General features: G+C 47.8%; 1 protein-coding gene across 2 annotated transcripts in view; it reads right to left on the bottom strand.

Annotated features, from left to right (window-relative positions):
• Positions 1 to 4,888: 4,888 nt before the first annotated feature.
• LOC103128931 (basic immunoglobulin-like variable motif-containing protein) overlaps positions 4,889 to 18,101 on the bottom strand; it is a 90,706-nt gene continuing 77,493 nt past the window's right edge. For both annotated transcript variants that reach the window (XM_060191846.1, XM_060191847.1), the window contains 6 exons: positions 17,361 to 17,480; positions 17,012 to 17,225; positions 14,590 to 14,734; positions 11,144 to 11,344; positions 8,890 to 8,974; positions 4,889 to 6,322 (listed from right to left, as the gene is read on the bottom strand). In XM_060191846.1, the coding sequence (XP_060047829.1) occupies positions 5,735 to 6,322; positions 8,890 to 8,974; positions 11,144 to 11,344; positions 14,590 to 14,734; positions 17,012 to 17,225; positions 17,361 to 17,480 (1,353 nt within the window). In that variant the 3' untranslated portion in view covers positions 4,889 to 5,734. The remainder of the gene's footprint in view (positions 6,323 to 8,889; positions 8,975 to 11,143; positions 11,345 to 14,589; positions 14,735 to 17,011; positions 17,226 to 17,360; positions 17,481 to 18,101) is intronic.

Here is an 18,101-nt window from a genome sequence, read left to right as displayed (position 1 = left end):
TCTCTCACTGTTTTTTTTTTTAGATTGGTATTGATTTATTGCAAACATACTAAATGGATAATATGGCTGAAACAGTTTATATAGCTTACAGTGAATAAGACAAGCAAAGAGTCTGGCCCGCAAGCCGCTCACAGTCTAGTAGGAGAGAAGCAAAAATAATACATGTAAATGTAGTAAGCCACATATTAAAAGACATACAGTGGGGGGTCAGGCAGTAGTGCAAGTGGCACAAAGCGCAAGGACCGGCGTAATGATCCTGGTTCGAGCCCCCGGCTCCCCACCTGCAAGGGAGTCGCTTCACAGGCACTGAAGCAGGTCTGCAGGTGTCTATCTTTCTCTCCCCCTGTCTTCCCCTCCTCTCTTCATTTCTCTCTGTCCTATCCAACAACGAACGACATCAACAACAATAATAATAATAGCCACAACAAGGCTACAACACAAAGGGCAACAAAAGGGGGGAAAATGGCCTCCAGGAGCAGTGGATTCATGGTGCAGGCACTGAGCCCCAGCAATAACCCTGGAGGCAAAAGAAAATAAGTATTAAAATTAAAAAAAAAGACACACAATGAAAATAAACAAGTAGGCAAACCCATCAAAAATCATGAATGTGATGGAGAGAGACTGGGACTCCAGTGGTTGGAGAGAGGGATGATAGCATAGAGTTGGAAGGGTATGAAACTGAATCCCTAAAAATAAGCAATTTTGTAAAACGCCCATTTAATTTTTAAAAATTTAGGGGGCTAGGCCTCGTTAAGCTCACACTACAGTGTGCATCTCACTGTTGTTTGTTTTTAATATGTTTATTTTCCTTCAGTTGCTGGGGTTTGATGCCCACACTAGACTCCACCTTTCTGGCAGCCTTTTTTTTTCCCCCTTTTTCATTCGCTAGGACAGAGGGAAATTGAGAAGGGAGGGGGGTGATAGAGAAGAGAGATAGACACCTACAGACTTGCTTCACCACTTGTGAAGTGACTCCCCGGCAGGTGGGGAGTGGTATCTCAAACCCGGGTCCTTGTGCATGGTATGATGTGTGCTTAACCAGGTGGACTACCGCCCAGCCCGCTATAGACTTATTTAAGTTTAGAGAGAAATCGAGAACAGGGGAGACAGACTGGTGTTGGATAGATGGGTGGGGATCTGAAGCTGTTTCACCATTAGTGAAGCTCCCCCCTCCCCATGTGGGGACTGAAAGCTTGAAGCTGAGTCCTTGCACATGGCTGCCGGATTAGCTTCGCGGGCGGGAGACAGAGACGACCAGAGACTCATGGCTGAGCTGAGAACGCAGTTCAATCTTTATTCACAAGTGGGGATGTAGTTCAAAAACTAATCTCTTCTAATCACAACACAGTTCTGTCCTGCATCTCTCTCCTCCAGTGAGAGTCAGGAACCAAGGAGCTATGTACCATAGGGGGCAGGGAGAGGAAAGAAGCAGGAACCAGTGAGGACTAAACCAAATTGCCCAGAGGCGGAGGGGAGACCAAACCAATATCCCGGAGGCAGGAGAGACCAAACCAATATCCCAGCCAACAGTGGACGTGCAAACAGAACACATCGCAAGCAACACAAGCGAACCCAACGTGATGATAAAATCAGGCTTCGCAAGCAGAATCCAGAAGCATACCAACACATGGCAACATGTGTGCTCAACCAGGTGTACCACCACCCAGCCTCCTATCTAGTCTACTGTCATAAAATGGAGAGAGAGAGAGAGAGAGAGAGAGAGAGAGAGAGAACCTGGCTTTTGCTTAATGCCCCTGGAAGGCCACATTTCAGGAACAGGAAAATTAAAAATCAGTGTTTTACAAAGACCAGTCACGCTTGAATCACTAGATCTTCAGAGAACTCTTCCACTAGGGTCCAGGTGATGGTGCACATGGTTGAGCTCACATGTGCCAGGACTCAGGTTCAAACCCCCAGATCCCACATGCAAGGAGAAAGCTTCATGAGTGGTGAAGCAGGACTGCAGGTGTCTCTCTCTCTCCCTCCCCCCTCTTATCTCCCCCTTCATCTCAATTTCTGTCTCTATCCAAAATAAAAAATACTGAAAGAAAACAAACACTGAAACACTGAAAAGAAAAACACTGAAAGAAAAACAAAACAAAACAAAACACCCGTGCTACCTGCCATAGTCAGTACCTTCTGGAATTCTCTATGGGGGAACACCCACACCTGCATCCTTATACACAACACTGGGCTCGCTGTCTACGTTGCCAGTCAGATCAAACTGACAACAGCACCACAGCCACAGGAACCCAGGGTGGAGGTGTCTAGCAGACTTTAAAATAATAGATTAAGATGACCCACCTCCTCCCCCCCAAAAAAGAGGCAGTAATTATACCAGAGAACTGAGATCTATAAAAATGAGTCAGAACAGAACTCGAAATACAGCCAACTTATTCAATGGTGAGTTTAATAACAATTACATAAAGAGTAATGAGTGAAAAATACTTTCCTAGAAAAACTGTATGACTCGCCTCTTAAAACAAGTCATGGGCAGAGCAACTTGCCCTGAGTAACTATAAATCTGTGATACAGCTGTTTATTTTCAACAGGAAACCCGTTTAGTAAATAGTAAAATAACTAATGCCCAGTAAAAAGATTTGAGTGCATTCCATATTTTTCTACGAAATAGAATTTGGGGGGGGGGGGGATCAGTTGTCTTTTTTTTTCTTCTTCTTCAAGATTTATCAACGAGGGAAAGACAAGCACAGCACCGCTGTGGCACATATGGCGCTGAGGATGCCCTGAATCTTGCAAGTCCAGTGCTCTAACCACTGGACCACCTCCCAGGCCATTAAATGTGTTTCTGCTGCTTCTATTGGATTCTTTATTCCTTTTAGGTGGATTGTAAGAAAGACAGGGGGGCCCAGGCAGTGGCACACCTGGTTAAGTGACATAGTACTAAATGCTGGGACCCAAGCAAGGATGTGGGTTCGAGGCTCCAGTTGCCCACCTACAAAGGGGACACTTCACAAGCAGTAAAGCAGGTCTGAAGGTGTCTTTCTCTCTCCCTTTCTATCTCTCTCTCCTCTCTTAATTTCTGTCCTAGCCACTAAAATAAGGAAGAAAAAAAAAATACTACCAGGAGCAGTGGATTCGTAGCCCCAGTGATAACCCTGAAAACAAACAAACAAACAAAAAAGCTGGGATGAAAAGTAAATAGAAATCAAAGTCTAAAAAAAAAAAAATGGAGGGGATGCATGAGTCAGTCAGATTGTTGAAAGGAGGCTGGAGAGACAGTTATCATGTGTTCTCATGCCTGAGGTCCAGGCTACGGCCCAGCACTCATTAAAACATATCAGGCTGGAAGGTCGTGTACCCGGTTAAGTGCACATTACGATGCACAAGGATCTGGGTTCAAGCCCCCACCTGTGGGGGCAGCTTTCCAAGCAGTGACACAGTGCTGCAGGTCTCTCTCCCTATTTGCCCAGTCCTGTTTCTACCCAATAAATCAATACTGAGTAGATACAAAGATGCCATAAAAGACAAGCTTTCTGGTCCTTTTTATAGCCATGACATCATCTCCCCAGACAATAACTTGGATCCACCTGCATATCAGATTTCAGGCTCAGGGAAAAAAAAGAAAAAGGAAAAAAAATAGTATAGCCAGAGGCCCTTTGGAATATAACTAAAATATGCCTATTAGCTATCTACAAAATGGAGGACCCCTGCCCACAACTCTTCATCTGCACTATTCAAGCCTTTGGATTCATGATTGGTCAACAATTTGTTTGGCTTTGTGTGTTGACTCTCTTTTCAGCCACCAGGTTCCAGATGCTACCATGATGCCAACCAGACTTCCCTGGACAGAGGACCCCACCAATGTGTCCTAGAGCCCCAACCCACTAGGGAGAGAGAGAGGCAGACTGGGAGTATGGATCGACCTGTCGATGCCCATGTTCAGCAGGGAAGCAATTACAGAAGCCAGACCTTCCACCATCTGCATCCCACAATGACCCTGGGTCCATACTTCCAGAGGGTTAAAGAATAGGAAAGCTATCAGGGGAGGGGATGGGATACGGAGTTCCAATGGTGGGAACTGTGTGGAGTTGTAGCCCTCTTATCCTATGGCTTTGTCAATGCTTCCTTTTTATAAATACTTCAAAAAAAAGACAAGCCTGGGGAAAAGGCTACCTCTGAACATGAAGAACCTCAGTTCAGTGATTAGTAAAACTGTTCCCAGACGGCTCTCCGCTCTCACCCAACAAACTGGGTAGTTGTTAACGGTTTGTGGCCTCCTCAGCCCACTCAGGATGGCCTCCCTGAGGAAGCACACGTTGCAGCTGTGACTACCCTCTGGAAATCATCCCAGAAGTTGGCCCATTTGCACAAATGAGCAGCAGCTCCAGGCTGCCATCTTGATTTTAAGTATCTTATTTTTAACTGTGGGGGGGGGGGATTAATGGCTCACAGTAAATACAGCTGTTGGCATATGTGTAAAATTTCTGTTTTCTGCAGAACATTCTCCCACTCCCCAGCCTAGGTCCTCCTCCTCCATCAGACACCAGGACCTGGAAGCCCCTCCACCGCCAAGTCCTTTACTTTGGTGCAACACACCAAACCCAGTCCAAGTCCTGCTTTGTTCCCCCTTCCGTTCTTGTTTCTCAACTTCTATGAGTGAGATCATCCCATCTTCATCCTTCTCTTTCTAAGTTCTCTTTATTACATTTATTAGAGACAGTCAGATATCGAGAGGGAAGGGGGAGACAGAGAAGCTTCACCACTTGTGAAGCCTTTCCCACGCAGGTGGGGACTGGGGCCTTGAACTCAGGTCCTTTGTGTATTATAACATGTGCCCTCAACCAGGTGTGCCACCACCCAGGCCCCTATTCATCCTTCTCTTCTGGCTGATCTCACTTAACAGGATTCCCTCAAGCTCCATACAAGATGTGCTGAAGGTGAAGTCACCATTTTTAATAGCTGAGTAGTATTCCATTGTGTATCTAGACCACAACTTGTGCTGTTATCAACTTAGGTGAACACTGGTCTCTTTGGATGGGTGTGCTGGGTTCCTTAGGATCTATCTCCAGGAGAGGAACTGCAGGGTCATAGGGCAGATCCACTTCTAGCCTTCTGAGAGTTCTCCAGACTCTGCTCTCCACAGGGGTTGGGTCAACTGACATTCTCACCCTGCTGAGGTTTCTTAAAAGCCAAACACCCCCCCACACACACCCAGGAGCCTATACGTAGGAGAAATGAAGCCCCTCTCACTTGGATGTCCCAGTTATTTTGTCCTAATCATGGGACATGTGCTCCTCACACCCACTACAGCAGTGAGGGTCCCTTTTCAGGGACCACTAAGGGGGATGGAGGGGCAGAGGGAGAGGGACAGGCCCTGTGTGTGTGTGGGGGGGGGGTGCTGGGACTCTCTCTTCTTCTAGGTGGGAGGGTTAGAGGGAGGGCTGAGATTCAGCACTAGTCAGTATGAACCCTCTTTGCTTCTTTTCAACGTCATTAAGGTGCATCAGAGATCGAACAATAAAAACCCCGAAAGCTGGGAATTCAGGGACACAGTCCAGAAAAGCTGAAGGCACAAAAAATATGTGACATATTAAAATGTGTGTGTGTGTGTGTGTGTGTGTGTGTGTGTGTGTGTATGAGAAGTTTAGCATCTCTGTTAAGGAAAAAAAAAAAAAAAGCGCGTGACAAACGCCAGGCTATTTGTCATCAGCTCACACAAATTCACTGAGCAGCACTGGTCTCCCCAAGGCTAGAGACACCACTGGGGTTTCAGTCAGGTTCTCCTCCTCCTGCCTCTCGTGCCCCTCAGCCGCCCCGTTCGCTTTCCAAATACGGACCTGGCCGTCACCAACACTGCTGTGGCTTTCTCTCCATCTTCCTCGCTGGAGCTGCCGGAGCTGTCCCCCTCGCCCCTCCCGGGAGGTCGTGCCGTAACCCGCGCGGCTGCAGAGGGGGGCCCAGCTGCTGGCCCCTTCTTGCGAGTGTTCGCTGCAGAGGATGGTGCAGCATCTTCCCCTGAAGAGGCCTCGGATGACTGCGAGAGATAGGCCTCCCCCAGAAACCCGCCACACGTCTTTGTCTCTCCCTTGGAGGCCGGAAGCTTCCTTCTTTTGGGGCCTGGGGCTGCTTGCCCTGGGCTGGCTTTGCTTCTCCTCTTGGGGGCCCCTCCTTGTGCTGCGTCTAGAAGCTCCTGGTCCTCCTCCATGGCGACGGGCACTGCTCCGACTTCGCTGGTTGCCGCTTCCCTTTCTTTCCTCAGCAAACATGTCACAGCTCTGTTAAGTCTCTGGCTCCTAATACCCTTCGCATCTTGCCTGTCCTGTTGTGCTAACCTAAAGAAAGAATCGATCCGGAGCTGCGTCTGAAAAAACACGGGGAGAAAACAGCAAGTATGTCAGACGAGGAAGTAAAGCAGGATGGATGGATCCCAGAGCCCTGCCTGGCCCCTGGGTGTGCCCTACAGGAGACGCTAACTCAGCAGCTCTGAGACCAGCTCTCTCCCTAATGAATCACTGACGGCAGTCGTCCTTGGTGCGACACAAACGTCTGCGCTTCTGTCAGCTAAGTCCTTATCAGCACCTCAGATAAGAAGCCCCTCCCAGGCACCCCAAGAATATGACAGCTTTTTCAGTCACCCAATGGATCTCATTCTCTTACAGTGACACATGATAGTAGACAGTCTGTTTCCAAATCCCACTACTTTCTTCTTTCAAAAACATGAAGCCAACAGAAGGCACCTTCACAGAATTACGCACGAGGAATCAGCAGAAAAGGTTAGGGACAAGGGAGATTGCAAAATGGTTCTGCAAAAGATGTTCTGAGGTACTGAGGTCCCATGGTTCAATCCTCAGCACCACCACAAGCCAGAGCTGAGGTATCTCTCTTTCTGTGTCTCTCATTAAAATAAACATTTTAAAAGAACAAATATAGAAAGGGTCATGTTGTCAGGGAGATAGCATAATGGTTCTGTAAATGACTTATGCCTGAGGCTCTGGGGTCCCAGGTTTAATCCTTGGCACCACCTTAAGCCAAAGGTGAGCAGTGCTCTGATCAGTAAGTGATTTCTAAGAAGACATTCTTTATGAAACTGTCACATCTAGGAAAAGTCGCATGCCTAGCATGCATCAACACAGCATGGTTCAGGAAAGCTTGAAAACTAAAGCACCAACAAGGAAACGAAATGAAGTTAAATACCTTTGATGCAAATGTAATCTGATCTTCTGACATTATGAAAACTGTATTATACAGAGGGGGAAAAAAAATCTCACGCTAAAAAGTTGAGGGGAAAGTCAGATATATCCAACTTCATTTATGTTTGATAACAAATGCACCTATGCTGGAGGGGGAGACACAGCGAATCTACATGCTAACATCTGTGTTTTTAGGATAGCAGACAGATAACGGGGAATTTTATTCCGTGCGTCTTCACTTTCTGATTTTGGAGAAATAAACTTATGCCAACGTGTACAGTGAAAACAGGGGAAGTTCTACAACAAGAATTATCCAACGAGCCAGAGAAGGATCAACTGCTAGGTCTTAGTCCCGTTCTATGTGTAAGCCCGTTTCGAGCCCCAGCACCCCCTCGGGCTCTCCAAGGCATCAGGGGAAAAGTCACAGACAGTGTGGGGCAGTGCTGTGGTCTGTCTCCTTCTCTCTCTCTCTCTCTCTCTCCCTCCCCTCCTGCTGTCATAAACATGTAAGTGTGCAGCAGATAATTCTATCATTATTTTTTCCAAAATCAGAATGAATTTTCAGCTCTCTCTACCTCCATTTAAGAACAGGGAATAATGACAGACGTTAGCCCAGAAACTGGAATAATGCAAATGCAAGGCCCCCAGAAGCAAAAAAAAAAAAAGTACAAAGTAAAAAAGGGTTTATCTGAAATTCAGGAGTAGAAAGCCAACTGGTATTTCTTATCTATTAGTAGACTAAGTTTCTAATATATAGACTCATCGTACAACAGAAAAACTGTCCACCTCCGTCTAGGGATCGTGTTTCCATACTGAACTGCTCAATGCGATGGACTGGATTTGATTTTAAATATACATCTCTTGTTAAACACTCATCTTCAGTTGTCTCACTTCTGGTGAATGGCCGATTGTACGTATGCTCGAAGGACTGTCTCTGAGGGGGAAGCCAGTCTCTGGGTGAGGAGGAACGTATTCCTGGACAAAGCGAGAGAGCCAGTTAACTACGGAGAACTGAGCATCATTCAAAAGGCTCTTTTCTCCTCAAAGATCTCCCCTGCTGAGATGCTGTCGGGACTGAACACAGGCCTGGGATGATTCATCCGCACAACTGAAAACTGTTAACACTTGAAGAGCCTTTAATGATCGGGCTTGTTGTGGACTGGAGACATTCTCACTTGTTAACAAGTAAAAACCATCCTGAAAGGCTAGTACATTTAATCACTAACATGTCAGTCTTAAATGAGTAACTATACCATTTGTTTTTTCTCAAAGTCAGAATGAATCCAAAGGACAACAAAGTCCAGTCCCAAAGGTGACACTGTCAAGATGACGACAGTGCCTAGTTCTCCCTTTGTTTTTGTCTTCCTCCGGCACAAAAATGGCTTCTTGTGTGTTCTGTGTACAGGAGTCTATACAAAGCTGCCTCCCGGGGCCAGGTGGTGGCGCACCAGGTTGACCACACATGTTACCGTGCAAAAGGACCCAGGTTCGAGCCCCTGATCCCCACCTGCAGGGGGAAAGCTTCATGAGTGGTGAAGCAGGGCTCCAGGTGTCTCTCTCCCTCTCTGTCTTACCCTCCCCTCTCAATTTCTGGCTGTCTCTATCCAATAAATAAATAAAGCTGATATAAAAAAAAAAAAAAAAGAAAAGATTTTAACAAAAAGGCAAAGCTGCCTCCCAACAGTCTTCCTGAGTTGATTCTTCGCCCTGAACTTGCGGAAGGAGCCGCAACGTTTACCTGCTGCACATTTAGCTGTTTTAATACTGGGAACAGCGTCTCATCTGTCTTCGTCGTGTTCCAGCCAAAATACCGCTGGCAAAATGTGCAGGCAGTTAAGGATTACAGCCGCCTCTACCAGCAGGTGAGCTAATAATAACACAAACAAAAATGTGAGATTCCATTTCGCGTGCCTCCAAAGTGTGTCATCTTTACGAGCATCAGTGTAGTCAGAGGTTAACAACAAAAATCACTCCGACATAGCTAAGGGGTACTAGGTTCTCTGAACAGCCTCTGAGTTAAACTATATCCAACTCTTGTATTAGGAAATTTAAAAAGTGCGAACGGGGGGGGGGGGGGTTGGTCGGGCTGTAGCGCAGCAGGTTAAGCGCAGGTGGTGCGAAACTCGAGGACCGGCGTAAGGATCCCGGTTCGAGCACTCAGCTCCCCACCTGCAGGGGAGTCGCTTCACAAATGGCAAAGCAGGTCTGCAGGAGTCTATCTTTCTCCCCCTGTGTCATCCCCTTCTTTCTCCATTTCGCTCTGTCCTTTCTGGCAACAACAACATCATCAACAATAAGAACAACAATAATAATAACCACAACAATGATAAAAACAATAAGAGCAACAAAAAAAGGGAAAATAAATAAAATACTTTTTAAAAAAATGTGTGAACACACATACAAAAATAATAATGACGATGAGCCTGAAATGAAAGCAAGTTTCAAATACCACACTATTTCTCTGAGATGCAAAAAATAAATAAATAAATAACCTGTGGGCAGATTGATTCTACTGCAAACTTTTAAGCATCTATCCAAATGATTATCTGAATATTCAGAAGACACTGGTGAGGAAAAAGATCAAGACTAGCCATCTTTCCTTCCCAGATAAACAATAGTTAAGGGCGTGGCTGTGTCTATTGCTACTGACCTCAGATAAAAATCCTCTTGAGCAGCCGGGAGGACGGTTTGCCTGGCAGAGCACAACTCCAACGCCCGAGGGTCCTGGTCACTGCATGTGCCAACAGTGGCTCACTGGCTCCCCCCACCCCCCCAAGTCCCGGCTCTCGTGTGAATCTCTCTCAAATAAATCTTTAAAAAATAAAAGTCCGGGGAGTCGGGCGGTAGCACAGCGGGTTAAGCGCAGGTGGCACAAAGCACAACGACTGACCAGCTCAAGGATCCCGGTTCGAGCCCCCGGCTCCCCACCTGCAGGGGAGTCGTTTCACAGGTGGTGAAGCAGGTCTGCAGGTGTCTATCTTTCTCTCCCCCTCTCTGTCTTCCCCTCCTTCTCTCTGTCCTATCCAATGACGACGACATCATCATCAACAATAATAATAACTACAACAATGAAACAAGGGCAACAAAAGGGAATAAATAAATAAATAATATTTAAAAAATAAAAAATAAATAAAATAAAAGTCCTCTGGAAAACTAAAGTGATTGTGTACAGTACTTAAAACATGGAAGGAACCCAAGTATCTCTGCCAGACGTGATGGATGCGCCCACTGGAAAGATGTTTCGCCTTCAGAAGGCAATTCTGACGCAGCCTGCCACGTGGATGAACCCGGAACACATTCTGCCCAGGGAAGTCAGACACAGACACACACACAGACACAGACACAGACAGACACACACACACTGCTGTGTGGTCCCCTTATCTTCTGCAAGAGTCAAAATTAGAGACAGAAAACAGGACGGAGGAGGGGCCTGAGGCATTACTGCTGAAGGGGAGTGGAGTTTACCTCAAGACGGCTGGTGGTGACTGGTGCATAGGGAAGTGAGTGGATCAAAGTCACTGAGGGTCTTAAACTGGTTAATAAAGGGAGTGTGTGTGTGTGCGTGTGCGTGTGCGTGTGTGTGTGTGTGTAGCGCAGCGGGTTAAGCGCAGGTGGCGCAAAGCACAAGGACCGGAGTAAAGATCCCAATTCAAGCCCCCGGCTCCCCACCTGCAGGGGAGTCGCTTCACAGGCGGTGAAGCAGGTCTGCAGGTGTCTGTCTTTCTCTCCCCCCTCTGTCTTTCCCTCCTCTCTCCATTTCTCTGTTCTATCCAACAACAATGACATCAACAATGGTAATAATAATAACCACAACGAGGCTACGGCAACAAGGGCAACAAAAGGGGCAAAAAAATGGCCTCCAGGAGCGGTGGATTCATGGTGCAGGCACGGAGCCCAGCAATAACCCTGGAGGGAAAAAAAAAAAAAAAAAAAAAAAGATTCACAGAATCCAATCGCTGCTATGCGAATATGTTTGCAGAAGAAAAGGATATTCTCTGATCCTGCCGAGGTCGGGTCTGCCCCACAGGAAGGAGCCCTTGGAGTCGTCCACCACGGGTCTGAGGTAGGCGGCGGCCACCGCCGGGTTGGGGAAGCCGGGTGTCAGCTGCAGCTTACGCAGTTTCCTCTTCACTTTGGTGTCGTGAGGGTTAGGTCTCATCTTCTGGTTTTGTTGAGCTTCGTGCCACCACTCTCTGCAAGGCAAAGGAAGCCGGTCTTCACTGAGCAGTGAGGCCTGAGAGCTGATGCACCGCAGGCGGAGAGCGAAACTAAAAGCTGGTGGGGCCGGGCAGGGGTATGCCTGGCAGAGTGCACACATTCTAGCACGGGAGGACTCGGGTTCAAGGCCCTGGTCCCCACCTGCAGGGGAGATGCGTCACACGTGATAAAGCAGCGTGAAGGTGTCTCTCTCTGTGTCCCTCTAGTTTCCCCTTCTTTCTTCATTTCTGTCTTTATCCAAAATAATTTTTTTTTAAGTTGGGGAGCAGCTGGAGAAATAGTTCAACTGGCAAAGCTCTAGTTTCTCTCTCTGTCTATCTCAAATGAAGCTCTCTCACATGTAATAAATGTATCTTTAAAAAACAAAGTTGGGGGAGTCTGGCGGTAGTGCAGCGGGTTAAGCACGCATAGCGAGTAGCGAAAGGACTGGCGTAAGGATCCCGAGTCAAGCCCCCAGCTCCCCACCTGCAGGGGAGTCGCTTCACAGGCGGTGAAGCAGGTCTGTAGGTGTCCGTCTTTCTCTCCCCCTCTCTGTCTTCCCCTATGTCTCCATTTCTCTCTGTCCTATCCAACAACAACGACACCAATAACTACAACAATAATAACTATAACAATAAAAAACAGGGGCAACAAAAGGGAAAGTAAATAAAAAAATAAATATAATAAATAAATAAAGTTGGGAGACTGACAGTCAAGCCACAACGTCAAACCCACTGTATAACTTCTAGAAAACCAACGTCACATTACCACGCTGCACTGACACTGAGGGCAAACGCTGAGAGTCTGCTCTGTGCGTGGCTCCACATGCTGTTCCTGTGCCCTGTCAGCACGCACGGCCCACAGCTGCCCTGCCCACCAGGAGGACAACGAGCTCTCACAGAAGCCACTGGGACTAGGATTCTCACCCTGACAACATCTCACCAGAGTCCACATTCATTAAAAAAAAAAAAAAGCCACAGCTTCCTTGGTGGTCAAACAGAAACAGCAGCCCTGTATCGAATCATAACAACTGTGGTAACACACTCAAGGACAGTCAATAAATTGTAAAAAAAAAAAAAAAAGAGAGAGAGAGAGAGAGAGAAAGAGATGTTATAGTCTGAAAAAGCAGGACATAACTAAACTGTAAAGCCCCAAACCTTTGGAGAAAATGTCTGTAGAGAAAACCTGTAAAGTGAACTATAGAATAAAGTAAAAATAGGGCTGGTGAGAGAGACCCTGCAGCATGTAGGGGCCGGGCCCCAACTCCAGCCCCAGCACCCCTGTGCCCAGAGCCGGCAGGGCTCTGACTTCTCCTCTCAAAACCAAACCTTTTTAAGCTTTAGGAAGAAAAAGCAAAATCACGTAAAATAAAAGGAGACTCTAAAAGCTGCTCCTTCACTGCATGCTAGGCAATGCTCTCTGTGAGAGAAGACAGCTGCTCATGCTCTGTGTATTTTCTCCTTTCTTTTTTTCACTCTTTCCTTCCGTTAGGACCCAAAGTCTTTATGGCCAAGTGATGGTCAGCCACAGCGCCGCTCCTCCCATCAAAAGCAGGCTCCGTGTCCCTGTGTGCGCCCTGGGACCCAGGAGGTGACACCACCTGGGTCACGGTTCCCACGTCCAGCCGGCACACTGGAGGAAGCTCCAGCTGGCGCAGAGGTGCAGAGGGAGGGGGCAGGGCCTGTAACCCACCATCCCAAGCGGGTCCTTCTGCCCGGCTGAGCCATCCACAACTGGATGTCGCTGAGGTTTGGCGGGTTGGAAATGGCAACAGAACCAGACAACCTGAAACCACCAGGAAAACTGAATGGCCTAAGTGTTAAGAAGATTAATGTAGCCCTGACCAACCACAGGACTCATGTTCCCACCCCACCCCACCCCCCCCCAAAAAAAAGAAAACTAGAAAAATCCCCTCAGCTCCTGTTGCAGGAGGAATTTCGATTCATTGGCGCAGGAGCACCATCTACTGTTGAAGAAGGTCAACTGCAGACCTCCTTGTGGGCCAGATGGCAAAGACTCCTCAGTATTACACACTGTTTGCTAGAGTATGCTAGAGTATGCTAAGTCTTCACCTGTGAAACCGTAATTCTGATGGGCAGCAAGAACTGAAAACGCACACACACACACATGAGATGCTCAAAGGGAAAAGATCATCCTCCTTAAATAAGCAAGAGGGCCAGACAGCCTGGTTTCTGATATCAATCAGCTGGGCTCTGGGCGGCCACCTCCATTACAGCAGCGAGGTCGGGGAGGGGGAGCCATCCCAAGGGACAGACGACCTCCACCACTACACCAGCTCACAATCTTCAAAATGGGACTGTACTCGGTGCAGCACAGTCCTCGGATTCTGTGTGAGGCCTCGGGGGGGAAAGAGCCCGTGACACACTAGGCAGCCAATCCAGGATTATCCGTGAGTGGGATGGCAGCTTCTGCACTGCCATGAAATCCTTCTCCCCGCCCTCACAGGGCTGGCTCCGGACCCTTCAATTAGGAGAGATGTGGTATAAGTGCGCACGGCCTCCGATCTGACCCGAGCACAGAAAAAGCAGCTAGGGGCTGGGCACGTGTAATAGTGCACAAGAAACTGTGTTCAAGACCCAGGCCCCCACCTGCAGGGGGGAAAGCGTCACAGGTGGTAAAGTTGTGGTCTCTATAGCCAGTAAATTAAAAACAAAATAGCGTAGGATGGGGGTACGGCATCATGGTTATGCAAAGAAACTTTCATGCCTGAGGCTCTCAAGTCCCAGGTTCCATAAGCCAGAGCTGAACAGTGCTCTGGTTAAAAAAAAAAAAAGGAATCTGACTTACTAACCTTGACCAGTACTCCTGTTTTCTCGCCGAACACTGATCTTTGGCAGTTCATGATACAAAGAGCAATTCTAACTGCTAACTGGGGTGATGAGATGAACGTGTGTGTTAAAGCAACGAAAGAAGGGGGTCAGGCGGTAGTGCAGCGGGTTAAGCGCAGGTGGCACAAAATCGCAAAGACCAACGTAAGGATCCCAATTCGAGGCCCCAGCTTCCCACCTGCAGGGAAGTCGCTTCACAGGCGGTGAAGCAGATCTGCAGGTGTCTTATCTTCCCCCCTCTCTGTCTTCCCCATCTCTCTCCATTTCTCTCTGTCCTATCCAACAACGATGACATCAGTAACAACAACAATAATAACTACAACAATAAAACAACAAGGGCAACAAAAGAGGGGGAAAAGCAAAAGAAAGAAAGAAACGAAAGAAGAACTTACGAGAATTTTAGGAGAGGCTCCAGGCCGTGCCCAGGAAATTCGTTGAGAATTTCCATGGCTGTAACGCAGCCGACAGCAGGTATTCCTTCTGTGTAGTCGCTTCCAAGCAGATAGGCTAGGTTTATTAATTTGTTCCGGTCCAATCCTATTAAGAGTAAAAGTCATTATAGGGGAGCAGCCAGGCAATGGCGCACCTGGTGGAGTGCACGTGTTACAGTGCACGAGGACCCAGGTTCAAGCCCCCGGTCCTCACCTGCAAGGGGAAAACTTTACAACCAGTGAAGCAGGGCTTCGGGTGTATCTTTGTCTCTCTCTCTCTCTCTTTCTCTGTCTCCCCCTTCCTCTCAATTTCTGGCTGTCTCTACCCAATAAATTAATTAATTAATTAATAATAATAATAAAAACATACTATGAGTTCAGGCACACACACTTTGTGGGTGTCAATCCAGCCCCACCCAGAGGCCCAGGGAAAGAAGCTCCAGTGCTATGCTGTCTCTGTCCCAGGCTCTGCTTCTCTGTCTCTGTCTAAAGTCAGAAGAATGGGAAAAAGTCCCGACCGGGCAGCGGCACACCCACTTAAACATGCACACTACCATGAGCTAGGACCTGGGTTCAAGCCTCCACTCCCAACCTGCAAGGGGATGCTTCACTAGCAGCGAAGCAGGTATGTAGGTGCTGATCTTTCTCTCCCCCGATCTCCCCATCGTCTCTCAAGTTCTCTGTTCTATCTAACTCGAAGGGAAGGAGGAGGAGGAGGAGGCGGACAACGAGGAGGAGGACAAGGAGGATGGGAGGAGGAGAAGGAGGAAAAAATGCCCACTGGGAGGAGCAGTGGATTTGTAGCACCAAGCCCCAATGATAACCCTGGTGACAACTGAAAAGAAAAGACAAAAAAGAGAAAGAGAAAAAGTCATCCCAGGAGCAGGGAAGTTTCACATGTTCAAAGTCTCTGGTGACCCCCATTACTACACACACACACACACACACACACACACACACATAGAAATAGACATGTATTTTAAGTGCTATTTCCTATCATTATCTAACATCCATAAAGAGTTTATAAAACGGTATTGCACCAAAGTAAAGGACTCTGAGGTGGGGGGAGTGCTCAGGTCCTGACACACGATGGCCGAGAAGGAGGACCCAGGTGGGGGGTTAGAGTGTGATGTGGAAAACTGAGAAACGTCACACATGGACCACATACTGTACTTTACTGTTGACCGTAAGCCATTAATCCCCCAATAAAGGGAAAATAAATGAAAGAGTTTATAAAATAAATATATATATATATGTGCATACAGGATGTCTTCACCCAAAGTCCAAAAAAATGTCTTTTCGGTATTTGAAAATATTTTTTTCCTTTTTATTATTTTTATTTGTAAAATAGAGATATCTTTAAAGGGCTGGACAGTGGTGCACCCTGTTGAATGTACATGTCACCATGCACAAAGACCTGGTTCAAATCCCTGATTCCCACCTGGAGGGGAGAAACTTCAGTGAAGGCATGCTGCAGGTACCTCTCTCTCTATTATTGGATAGACAGAGAACAACTGAGAGAAGAGAGGGAGATAGAGAGGGAGAGAGACAGAGAGACACTTGCAGCCCTGCTTCACCACTCGTGAAGCTTTCCCCCTGCAGGTGGGGACCAGGGACTTGAACCTGCATCCTTGTGTGCGCCTAACTAGCTGTGCCACTACCTGGCCCCAAGTCTTAACTTCTCTAGTTGGGGAAGGAAAAAAACAACTGTTTTCACATGCACCAAACTTGCTGGGGGGTGGGGGGAGATATTCAACACAGGACTGGAAAGACAGTGCAGAGAGAGAACCTGCATCCCTGAGGTCTCTGACTTAATCCCCAGTACCATCATATGCCAGAGCTGAGCTCTCTGTCTCTTTCTTTCTCTCTAGTGAAAATAAGTCTTGGGCACAGGGGTAGGCACAGCACTAGCATAGTGGTTCTGCAAAACGTTCATACCCGGAAGCTCTGTGGTCCCAGGTTCAATCCCCAGCACCACCATAAGGCAGAGCTGACCAGTGCTCAAGTTCTTCTTCTGTCCCTCTCATTAAAATATTTACAAATATTCGACAAAAGAAAGGCCAGGTAATGGCGCACCAGGCTGAACACACATTACAATGGCCAAGGACCTGGGTTCAAGCCCTGGTCCCTACCTGCAGGGAGAAAGTTTTGCAAGTGGTGAAGCAGGGCTGCAGGTGACACTCACTCACACTCTCTCTCTCCCTATCTCCCTCTTCCCTCTCGATGTCTGGCTGTCTCCATCCAATAAATAAATAAAGGTAATAAAAAAGAAATGATGAAAATTTTTGATAAAAGAAAGGAAAAGAGGCAAGTCTTTTAGCAACAAACTCAAACACAAATGCTGATTAGTGCAGAGAGCGACCGCTCACTGCAGAAGCCTCACCCAGCTGGTTGTGAAAATCCACATACTGGTAATACTCTACAAACTTGTTCTTGTTAAAGAAGTTTTTGTAGACGTGCCGGGCGCCAAACAGCCAGATGTCGCTGTCGTCAGTGATGGTCCCGGAGGTCTGTTCGGTCAGGTCCAGGATGGCGCACTGAGCCTCCGCCTCCATGGGGGCCTCGACGTAGGGGACGCCAAACAGGCGGAGGAGCTCCTGGGGAGGCGCAGACACACAGTGACCCCCAGGAGTGCAGCCCCGGCAGTGGAGGGGTGCTCAGCACGTCCCGTCCAACCTGACTGAGCGAGAGTACGGGCCGGCACCAACAGAACACACCGGGCTGGCCCCTACCTGGCTTTCCAGAAACATCTGTGCCGTGACGGTGGCGGCCACCCGCTCTTGCTGCTGCTTCTGGGCCTTGAGCGAGTTCTGCTGGGCGAGAAGGTCGTTCTCCAGAGACTCCAGCTCCTCCTGCAAGGCAGTTTCACTTGGGGACCATTCTGTTCACAGTCCAAGGGGGGACACCTTTCACTTGGGCTCAAACTGGCAATCCCTACAAAGCTCCCCACTTGGGTTTCTGAGCGAGTCTGTCTGACTGGACTGAAGAGACAGCTCAAGGGCAGGGCACCTGCCGAGTCCTGTGCACAGCCCAGGAGGAAACGCCTGCTCTGTGGGGTCTCTCCTCTTTCTGGCCTCCCGGTGCCCCGCCGTGAAGTCAGACAGGAATGTTTTGCACCAAAGTAGAGGACCCTGGGGGGCTTCCAGGTCCTGGTGCATGACGGAGGAGGATCGATGCTGGGGGTGAGAGTGCTTTGCAGAAATCTGAGAAACTTGATACACGTACTAACAACTGTATTTACTGTAAACTGTAAGTCACAATGAGAGGGTGGGAGCAATAAAGTCATGCAAGAGCCCCGGGTGCAGGAAAAAAAAAATCCAAGCCTGTATTATTTTTAAATGTTCCTTCACTAAAGCATATGGAAAGTGGGACTATCACAGAAGGCAATATATGTAAGAAAGATTAACAAGAGTAAGTATATCCAAGTCAGCAACTCGCTGCTGTTCCCCCTGTAACTCCACTGGACTCCAAGC

This window comes from Erinaceus europaeus, chromosome 5 (genome assembly GCF_950295315.1).
Source record: "Erinaceus europaeus chromosome 5, mEriEur2.1, whole genome shotgun sequence".
Classification (NCBI taxonomy): Eukaryota; Metazoa; Chordata; class Mammalia; order Eulipotyphla; family Erinaceidae; genus Erinaceus; species Erinaceus europaeus.
This window is presented reverse-complemented; position numbering and strand designations above follow the sequence as displayed.